At 49.3% G+C, this 10,497-nt stretch overlaps 1 protein-coding gene across 1 annotated transcript in view; it reads right to left on the bottom strand.

Moving 5' to 3' along the window:
- The window catches only part of LOC126576389 (ETV5-related protein Ets96B), a 10,099-nt gene extending 2,919 nt beyond the window's left edge, over nt 1-7,180 (bottom strand). The window contains exons 1-4 of the mRNA XM_050237649.1: nt 7,127-7,180; nt 4,203-4,812; nt 3,868-4,095; nt 991-1,134 (exon numbers count right to left, since the gene is read on the bottom strand). Coding sequence (XP_050093606.1) covers nt 991-1,134; nt 3,868-4,095; nt 4,203-4,812; nt 7,127-7,180 — 1,036 coding nt within the window. The remainder of the gene's footprint in view (nt 1-990; nt 1,135-3,867; nt 4,096-4,202; nt 4,813-7,126) is intronic.
- Between the last annotated feature and the right edge of the window lie 3,317 nt (nt 7,181-10,497).

Here is a 10,497-nt window from a genome sequence, read left to right as displayed (position 1 = left end):
GAGGAAACAAGTCAATAAGCCAACTACGATCGATGGATACGGAAAAGCCACTCCGGCGGTGACACTTACGCGGTAGCGGGTATGATGATGGCGCCAGCACCACCAAGCGATCAGCTATGAATATTAATTCCTCGAAACATATCCTTCCGAATCCTCTTTCTATCCAGCTCTCACACTGTCCCTGTCCGCCTCCCTTTTACTGTTTGCATTATCGCCAATCCGCGGATTGGCGGTCCAGCAAGAGAGTGAAAATTTACATTTTCTCTCACATTTTTTTAAATTCTGTTTTCCCTCGCGAAAAGCCCGCGCGAGAAGCCCATCCGAGTCACACACTGTACACGTTCCGACTGACAGTGAAATCCAATTTAGGCGACACCACGGTGCACAGGGACGGGAAACACATTCTTCGTGCCGAGAAGCACCCGCGACATTAACAATACCGTCTCATTGCTTCCTTCCTCTTTTATTTCTCCGTGTAAATGCCCCAGGAAGAGGTGCGCCGTGGAGGGAAGTGGCAGTGGACAAATGTTGCGACTTATGATTTTGTGTTTGTTCACCGTATGTCGTCACACTGGGGCCTCGGGACACGGAGATCGGAATTTTAAGAAGCGTCAAGTGGTCTGTTCCTCCACCCCGCGTTCCACAGTAGTCGCACCCCATTCGCGGTGCGTCTGGAATTTACCAGCGTGAGGAGGGACGCCGGGAATTAAATTATGTGGCAATTTTGATTCGCGCGATTCTATTCATCCTGTTGATCCTGGTGGGCCTGGGAAAAGCGCGAGCGCCGGCGGCAGAAATTTGTGAAGCAAATTGGAAAGTCAATTTCGGTTACATTTCCGTTTGCCCCCCATCGGTGACTGTTTTGATTCTGCGATCAGTGTTTTTTTTGTTGTTGTTGGTTAAATGTTTGGGGGTCGTTCCTGGCACCTTATTCTTAAGGCGTGTGGTATGCAACACAACTCGTACCTGTCGGCCATTCTACTTACTTACCGTCGCTCGGTTCACGTTTCACCAGCTGAGGTGGCGTGGAAAGCCGATAGCAGTAGGCGGCGGCTGCGGCGGCCGGATGAGCCGTGGCCGGGGTTGTCGAGAAATCGAAAAATGCCGAACGCTCGTTCCGTAGATTTTTCGTGGCTGCGCGATTGGCCACCGGCCCAAGGTGGCAGAGAGTGATCCAGCGGGGGAAAAGGAGAAGAAAACAGTATCAGTACAATAAATGACGAGGAAGCCACGTGCGTGGATATGAGGAGCAGCCACCAACCAGCCAGTTGCAGTTGCGTCTTGAAGGAAAATGTATTTTCCGGCAAAAGTATGCTTCACCATCCAGCATCGAACACGGCCATAAGAACGAACTCTAGGGGCGCGCCTTGTCACATCCGTTTCCTTTTTTGGGAGGAGAAGAGCGCAGCACGTTGTGTGTTGTTGTTGTTGGAAGAAGTTCCGCTGACACGCCGGGACCGAACCGGAGGCATGGAAATCTCCGACCATAACGAGAACTGACTCTCCCCGAGCTCGTGTGTACGTACGCGCGCTGAACAGAGTCAAAGCGATGGCACACTTCTTCTTGGGACACCCAGGTACAGGTTAGGCATCTGCCGTGCCACCCGCTGTGGCCAAATATTAAAGTCCTTTGTGTAATTTAGTTCCCGATTATCTGGCACATCACCAGGTGGCAGGGGGATGGCAAAAGTCAAGTTGGAAAAATCCCGTAAGATGTTTTCCCATTTCGCTCGCTGACAACACACGACCGACAGCGATCTGCTGTTGAAAGGTCGCCGAGATCGGTTTAATGCAGGTTAAGGCGGGGTATGGTATCCGGTGGGAAAGTGGGTATTATACCGCGAAATGCGTCGGTTTTTAAAACGATTTCTTCCGAGAAAAACTCATCTTTTGTTGCTAGTTCACTTCGGCCAAAGTGCCTTTGTTTGAGAGTGACAGACCGGAATGGATGGTGGAAAATTGATGTTTTCGTTGCCTTTCTTCGTGAATTGTTCAATTGATGAGACATTAAATTTAGCTTAGTTAGTGGGATAGCAAAGGAATAATTATAGGATATGTTTCAGGAGTTTTCTCCGACACAAAGGCCACTCCAAGCACAGCCAATGGTGAGGCCAGCAGCATGTAGCCAGCAGTTCCATGGTGCTAATTAAGCGCATACGGTGGTTGTGGAACGATATGAGTTGCGTTTTTGGCGAAAAAGTCACGGATTATCAATGCCATACGCTGCTACCAAAGGTATCATTCGAGTTCGGACGCGTTAGAGGCCCAAAACATTTTTCAAAATGTAATTAGCGAATTATGCGAATATGCCAATATCATCAGCAAGGTCTCTAGTTGTTAATCGTCGGTTCAGCAACACCAAATTCCATATTTGTTGAGCGTGAGCCTTGTCAATTGACGTTGATGGTCGCCTAGGACGTTCTTTGTCTTCAACACGTTCCGGACCATCCTGGAAGTGTTTTTCCTCCTTTTAAACATTTTTATTTAATATGCCGTAGTCACCAAAGGCTTTTTGCATCTTTTTTTTGCCTATCGGCAAATAAAATTTTATGAAAATTCTATGTTTCAAAAATTTCGTCATAGCGAAACAGGAAGAATGCACTATGAGTAGCTCACAAGAAAATTCATATATCAAAAACTAATCATTATTTTGATGTAAAATTTGTCATAGTTATCAATCACTGCGCTGACAATCTACAAAAAATACTAGAATAAAAAATATCGTTTCCACGAGACAATTGAGTACCGTATTTCTCCCTTTTTTATGGACACGATAGTATCTGGTACTTTCGGGGGAATTGTAATGTACTAAAGGAAGAAGGGTTAAACGTGAGAAGCAGTACTGTTGATTACATCTGCATGCTTGATACGGCAGCTAGAGACTACCTTTTATCGTCAACATCTTGCGAAGAAATTTATTTAGCCATCAACTAAGTCGAGAAGAAGATAACTGCTAATAATAGCACTTTTGCAATATTTTATGTCACTGCAATATAGTGTTTTAGACCTGCTCTTACAGCTATAGCTCCACGAACGAGGATATATTATTGGCCATCATCGAGATGCTGAAGGAATTTAAGTTCTCCTGGAAGACGAGTATAAGGGTCATTGGTAGGTCCAAAATTCAAATGATCCACCAGTATAGGTACTATTATCGAAGTGAACAGTAGGCTGTTTGTTTGCCACGAAAATGAAAGACGACGAACCAGCACAAGTCTTTTAACAAACGCCTCATGTTGGTAGAACATAAAATGGATGCTGATGTGCATAGCAAGACTCTTTTGTTATGTTTTGCCTGGGAGCCGAACATGCCTTCAAGTTATCCTTTGGTTGATGGTCTCAGCATAAACAACTTTGCGATGAAATTATCATCCTAGGCGCTTCTCCTGTACCATCACATTCATACTATTCGTTACTGTTATCGAGTTTACATCCTGATAAGCAATATCAGCCTCTCCACAGTGCTGTGGAAGGATGATTTAATATGTTTCCGATGCCCTCGGGGTGCCGGCTAACCGACCGTATGTTTGACTGCCGTACGACTGCCACAGTTAATTGAATTTATTTTCGTACAAAATGCGAAACATAAATACCTTCCGCAACCGCCACCACCACCACCACCACCACCACCAACCGTGGTGCAGCAGCTCCACCGGTGGTCATAAAGGGATGTGCGCGGCTATTTGTTCTACGAAACGCGTCCCTCCTTCTGCTGGCCGACGCCGTTCCGCTGTTTGCAGCGAGGGGAGTCAATATTTGGTTCGAGAGCAACGCAAGTAAATAATTTACTCTAAAGTGTAACACACTTTATTAACTTTTCTGACTGGCTGGTTGCGTGCGCCCTTTAGAGAGCCCCGAGATACTCACCGTGGTGGCCATGGCGCAGACTGTAGCTCCCACCGTCGCATCCTTCCGCATCCGCGAGGTGAGCATCGGGAGCGTGCGAAGCGACCGCCGCTGCTGCCGTCCAGAGGTCACGCGGATGGTGATGCGGATGATGATGGTGATGGTGGTGCGGATGGTGGTGATGATGGTGATGGTGATGGTGCGAGTTGAGCCGATACTCGGAACTGATCCGATACTCCGGATAGAAATCTGTGAATGCGCCCGGACCCGGCCGGCGGGAAATGACGAGATTCGATTAACCGAAGGCCTAGGCCGTTTTTGCTCCGAAGAAATGGGAGAAACCCCACCGGCCTTACCATTCGTTAATGCCGACGACGCCGATGAGCCATTGCCACTGTGAAACGGGTTGACGTGGGCTGCTAGGCTGGATGTGCTGGCGGCTATGGTGGCCGGTTCCGGCGATGCCGATACGGTCTGATCATCCGGAGTTCGGTGATGCTGCTGCTGCTTGCCCGATGCTGGTTGTGCTTGTGACTGGGAGTTGGCGGATTGCGACGAAACGGGTGCTGGTCCATTACTGTTGCCCCCGGTGGAGCTACTGCCGCCACTACCAGAGGTCAACCGATTGTCCTGATTGAGCTGTTGCTGGACCACCGAGTGTTGCTCCAGATGCTGTTGCTGCTGCTGCTGCTGCTGGTGAAGATGGTGCTGGTGGAGAAGATAATTGGCAGCGGCTGAGGATGCGGCCGGCGATGACAGGGAGGTTGACAGGAAGTCGTTCGCGTGCTGCGAGTGATGGTGGTGGTGGTGCACGGCCGTCGTCTGGTCGAGGACGAGGGTTGCGCTGGCCGTCCGGCTGTTGTCACCCCCGCTGACAGCGAGAATCAATGCGGCCGTCGTCGAAGCCGAGGTCGTGCACGGTTTTGAGGACGATCCTGCTCCTGCTGCTACCGAATCGAGGTCCTGCTGTGAGCGTAATGTAGTCCCGATCCGTGGCCACATGAACACAAAGAAGAGGAGAGGAAAATCCGTCCCACCGAGGGGAGAGAGAATGAAAGAAAAACTGTTAACATCCGCAGCTCAATCAATGTTATCATTTATCAAAATCTATTTTCCCAGCAAACTGTCCACGCGGTTGAAGCTTCCACCTTTTATCAGTAAGATAAGTCCATTCTGGCTTGGAACATAAAATATTAATCATCTTTAGCGAGTCGCACAGACCACAGAGGCCGGGGGATTGATGTTTGGAAGCTTCTTGGAAATGAAATTGCGACACACGCCTACTGCGATGGTGCCTGCAACACATCGCTGAACACGATTATTAGCTTCAATCACAAACAGAGCAGAGTTCAAGGTTCTGCGCCACAGACTACAAGCTGATGCCCACCTGCACAGCACCATTGAAGCAAACCATTGAATGCCACAAGATGGTTGGTTAGTCGCGGACATTAAGTTAATCAAATATTTGTCCCCGATGACACTGCAGCAATTGGCAGACGGCCATGGATCGACGCAAACGTTCGCCTTTCTGGTCTGCGGTCATGTCTCGAAGGGTGAAAGGGCACACACGTCACAAAAGGACACCTTGGCTAGTGTCGTAATGTCTGTATCGTCCTACACCGTTTTCCATTACGTCAAGGGTGCCATGTGTGGCGATGAAGAGGGGCCCTTGGGCCTTCCTGAGTATTGTCTCCGTCGGTCGGTCCGTCCTCAGTGGTGACACTCGAATTCCCCCCGGGAAAAGTGTAAACAATGATGAAGCCAATTCCTCGCCGGAGTTCCTCGACACCCTCGACGGCACGGGGTGTCAATCGTACACACATGATCACATAAACACCTTAAGACAATTGTTCCCCGGTGTGACACGGGTGTAACATGGTGTTAACAATGGTGTCAACACGGAGTGACACCGATTGGTGAAGGGTACGGTGGTCAGTTGCAGCAACAGGAGCCGCAGCACGGTCCGGCTCATTAAGTAATTGGCTTTCGATGACGTATCCTGGGTGATGGTGGAGCCGCCTGGTTCTTCCCAGTATTTTTTTGTTGTTGCATTTTCCGCCTTTCGCCGACACCTTCAGTGCCAGGGAAGCGCTGGTGCTGGGGCAGGGGTGGAATGAAATGAAGTTGAAATAGAATTTCCCGTTTTGGCCGCGCGCGAATCGGGCCGCGCGATATCCGCCGCGAGATTGTTTTTGCTTCCGGAACAGCCCTTCTCGATGGAAGTCCGCGTCGTTTGGTGTGATCCTGGCCGTCCCTAGGCCGTATTTTCTTCGAGACGTTGGAGTTCTTTGCAAACGGAAAGATCTAGATGGAACTTGGCCTCGTTTTTATCCAAGGTTCTCCGATGTCGATCACCGCGTGACATTGGGTTGGGGTTTGAGTTTCTTGGGGGGAAATTGAATTAGTTCCCGGTGCCAGAGGAACGTTCCCCAGTTCAACCATTCGGGGTGCGATTGCACCGTCACTAAGTCGATTTTCAATGATGTCTTTCTGTTAGTTCTCTTGCATTAATTGTCTTGAAATGAATTGGAAAGCATTAAACAATCTACAATCCAGGAATTAAATGAAAAACCCATGAATAATGGGTAAAATGAATTCACAAAAACCCCTCTCAAAAAGTCGAATCACCTTCCAAACTCCAGAACCAGAAGCGCCACAAAATGGCGTCGTGAAGCAATTAGTCGAAATGGAATGAAACAAGAGAGCGACCGAGAACCAGGCGAACGAACTTTAAACCAACATCCTGCTGGCGGCCTTCAAAAGCAACATCCTGATGGAAGGTGGTTCCCGGTTGCGGCTCCCCGATTACCGATCGCTACCGAGCCACCACCACACACCAACCTACGCCCTGGATCCACCGACAGGACTGGGAGTCGATTCCGTCCGTCCACCGGAAGCCGCCGCCATTCCGATTTCGATTTGCTGACAAATCTGAAAATCGATAAATTTGCAACATTTTGCCTACATGCTTGTGCCGTTGTCCTGCCATGCCACGGTGTGTGCGGATAGGTGTGTCAACCAGGTCGGTCCTGTACGCACTTCAGTATGTTTGTATCCTTTTTGGAGAGCCTTCTGTATGGGCAGAGGAATGGGTGGAACAGAGGATCTGCATACACTCCCGCCGGGCAGCCGTACTGGGGACCTCGCTTGGACGGATTGGTCACTTCCGTTCGGTATTCGGCATTGAAAGTGAATTGCTGCTGGCGTATGGGTGGTTCATTTTGGGCAACAAATAAAAGACAAAAGAGGAAGGCATAAACTGTGGACTTCAAAAACCTACCAAGCGCCCCAGAGTGGACTGTATCGGGCTGATGTTCTGTGTCAGGGTATTCATTCTATCCTCGGGATCCTGACGGTGCTGGTGAAATGCAGGACTCTCTCTCTCTCTCTGTCCAGTAGGACAGTGCGTTTGTATTAATATTCCAAATTCAACACTAGGAACGTCTCCTCATATTATCAACAACACTAAGATCGTACAAACACATGAGCACTCAACTGTTTCCTCCATTTATCCTCTGGCGATTTTTTAGCACCTCATCCTCATCATAATCACTGCCCACAGCGGGCCCCTTTGGCATTCGATTAAAACATTTAAATTCAAGTTGCAACACCAGCAAGGACACACCAGGAAACACTTTCGCTTGCTCGCTCGTTCACTGGGCAGCAGTCCAGCACATTCCCTGGACACCTGGAATCACTCAAATTCCCGGATAGCGATACACTCTGGTCACAAAGGAAAAGGATCCCCGGAAAAGTCAACCAACCACCTGAACGGTACACGGTCTAATAGCGACCCGCATCGATTGCAGCATAATGGCTGGCCTCTGGCCAAAGGATGCGATGTTGCGATGTATGCAAAGTATGATACCAACAGAGATAAGGACGGCAGGTGCTCCTTCGTAACCATCTGCTCCGTGTGCGTGAGTAGTCGCACCCCAGTAGTCGATGGTGTTGTTGTAGGGCAACGCGAAAAGTAGGCGGCCCTTCGCGCGAGTGAACTAGATTTGCGCAATCGTGTGCGCTCCCTTCCCGGGGAGACGGTGGATGACGCCCATCGGACCGGGTAGTGAAGACGAATTTTCCACAGCAACGGCTGGAGATGGAAAGCGTAGTAGCTGATGCTAGCGGTCCTATAGTTGGATGTCCGAAAGAGAAAACCTCCGCAGATGCCGACAGAGGAACGAGGGTCGGTCGGTGTAGCGCATTGCAGGGATTGGTGGAGGTTGTTGTGTGGTTTTTCATCTCATGGCCACCCATGGCCGTTTGGTGGCATTGTTTTCGCAACGGTTTGCTTTAGACGCGGACACGCGCGGGACGGAGTGGATGAAATATTCAAACTGGCCACTGGCCGGTGCGAGTTTTCCACGAAAAACCATTGACACACGGAGCGCACCAGGCAGGAGTGTTGCTGTAAGCAACATCTTCAAACCGGATGCTGTAGCCATATTGTTGGCCAGTAGTAGTAGCAGTAGTAGTAGCATTTTTACTAGCACCACGGTGCTGTGCGAGTTGTTGTGTTTACCGTTTTATTGTCTTTTTTGATTGAAAGTTTCGAGTGCTCGCTGGCGCCATTTTGGTCCAAAAAGAGGACATTGCGAGAGTTTGCCAATGACAATGCCGGTGGTGGTGGTGATAAGGTTGTTTAAAAATTAACTGCGGCGGGCGGCAAAGTTCAAATTCCAATTTGCGTCATTAAATATTAACCGGACACGACCACGGGTGTGGGGTGAGGTTGAACTAATATTTTACTCACCTTTTCCGATGGCCGCGTGTATCCCGGCAGGCAGCAAACCCTGTTAGGAGCAGATCAGAATCATCAGTGCTTGTTCAGGATGATTGGCACCACAGCGCGCAATTAAAAATAAACTACAACATTTAAAAAAAAACGCACGTGAATATCGTGGAGCACATTTTTAATATTATCGCACCCGGCGTGACCAGGACTTAGAGAGCGAGTGATAATTTTTATGTAATGCTTTTAAATGAGTTTCTATGCAATTAGACTCGTGCATTATGCAGGACAGGCTCGTACAATATGCAGAGCGTGCGCTCTCGCCGAAGAACGGGGTACGGGGTTGTTTTTTTTTGCATAATACATGCGAACGCGCATCCTATGGCCATCTGTGGCTACCGGAAGGGCATCACGGGGTTGGTCATCGACGATAATGCAATCGATCGGAATCTACACACTCGGGGACGTTTTGTTCCGTGATGGCGATGATGGTAGGCTATGCTTTTTGGACAGGTTAGTGAAGCGGTTAATCAAATATAGTAACTAGACAGATGTCAAAGAAATGAAAAACTGCCACGCATGATGCGGTAAGATCAGTTTATTAAAGTTTTTGATGAATATTATTTATAAAAATATGTTTATAGAATTATTACAGCTCATTGAATGTCCTGAAAACTACTGGATAGTACCAAATGGCAGCAGAGGCCATAATTTAGTATAGCACTGTGATTGTTGTCGATTTAACAATAAAATAAATTAAAGCTCTTAACTGCTGTGAGTGTCTGGTGCATCAGCTACTGTATCTTGGTATAATTTGTTATCCTTTAAAGACTTTCCACAGGATACGGCAAAAATGATACTCTTTCTCAGGACATGCGGCATGGATAGAAATGGGCATGTCCATCACCTGTTGCACCTTTTGAAGCCTTTTTCTTTCCTTCAAAACAAAACCTACCAGGATGCAGCTCTGCAGCAGAACGACGAATCCTTCGAACAATACTGATTTGTTCCTCCTTAAACGTTCATAGTAGCCCGTGGCGAGCGCGGAAGTGAAACATAACCTCAAACCAGTAAGTGACCTGCATTTTCCCGCCAAAAAACCCTAGCACCGGCCGGCTCTCAACCGGCTCGTGCTTGGCAAGCACGTGCTTACCATTTCCCCTCCGTGAGACCACCACACTGTATAGTGCGCCGGCGCATCTAAACGGCCCGAGTGTTCTCGGGCCGGGAACACCGGGAGCGCACACCTGGCGCGTGGTCGTGGTTCTCGCCAGAAAACGACGAATCCAGCGAGAGCGACAGAACGGACGCAAGGATGCTGTCGATGACGATGGCAGCAGGAGCACAGACACGCGAACGAGACATACGAGCGAGCGGCCGATTGGCGGCAGGCAGGATACGACAACGCCGCTCGCTTGGATCGCTCAGCATGGTACATAATTAATAAAACAAATAAACGACGAACACGACGACACGAGACGACGACGGCGACTACGACGACCGTGGTTTGCCATAGGCCTCCGTAGGCAGGAAGCACCAGCGGACGGGGGGTTTGGTTGGCAAATTCAAGGGCATCGGCATCGCAAAAAAAGGAAAGGAAAGGAAAGGGCTTGGAAATGTAGGACGCGAGTGTGCACGGTTTGGCAGAACGGTGGATGCACGGATGCCACGGAGAGGAGGCGAGCGAGGGGGTTGCCTGCCCTCCGTGAAGAGGTTTTCCGCCCTCTTTACCGTGTGCCGTGGCCGTGTGCAGGCAAATGCGGAAATGCGAGGAACCGGAACACACGCCAGCGCGCACTCCTTCTTTTCTCGAGCATCCAATAATGGACGCTAACGGAAACGGGAACGGGAAATGTAGGTCTTCGTCCTCTTCTTCCTCTTTCGGTGCAAGGAGTCAGGTGGAAATGGACGGGGGGAGT

The sequence above is a fragment of the Anopheles aquasalis genome, chromosome 2 (genome assembly GCF_943734665.1).
Source record: "Anopheles aquasalis chromosome 2, idAnoAquaMG_Q_19, whole genome shotgun sequence".
NCBI lineage: Eukaryota > Metazoa > Arthropoda > Insecta > Diptera > Culicidae > Anopheles > Anopheles aquasalis.
Note: the sequence above shows the minus strand (reverse complement) of the source record. Positions and strands in the feature narration are given on the sequence as shown.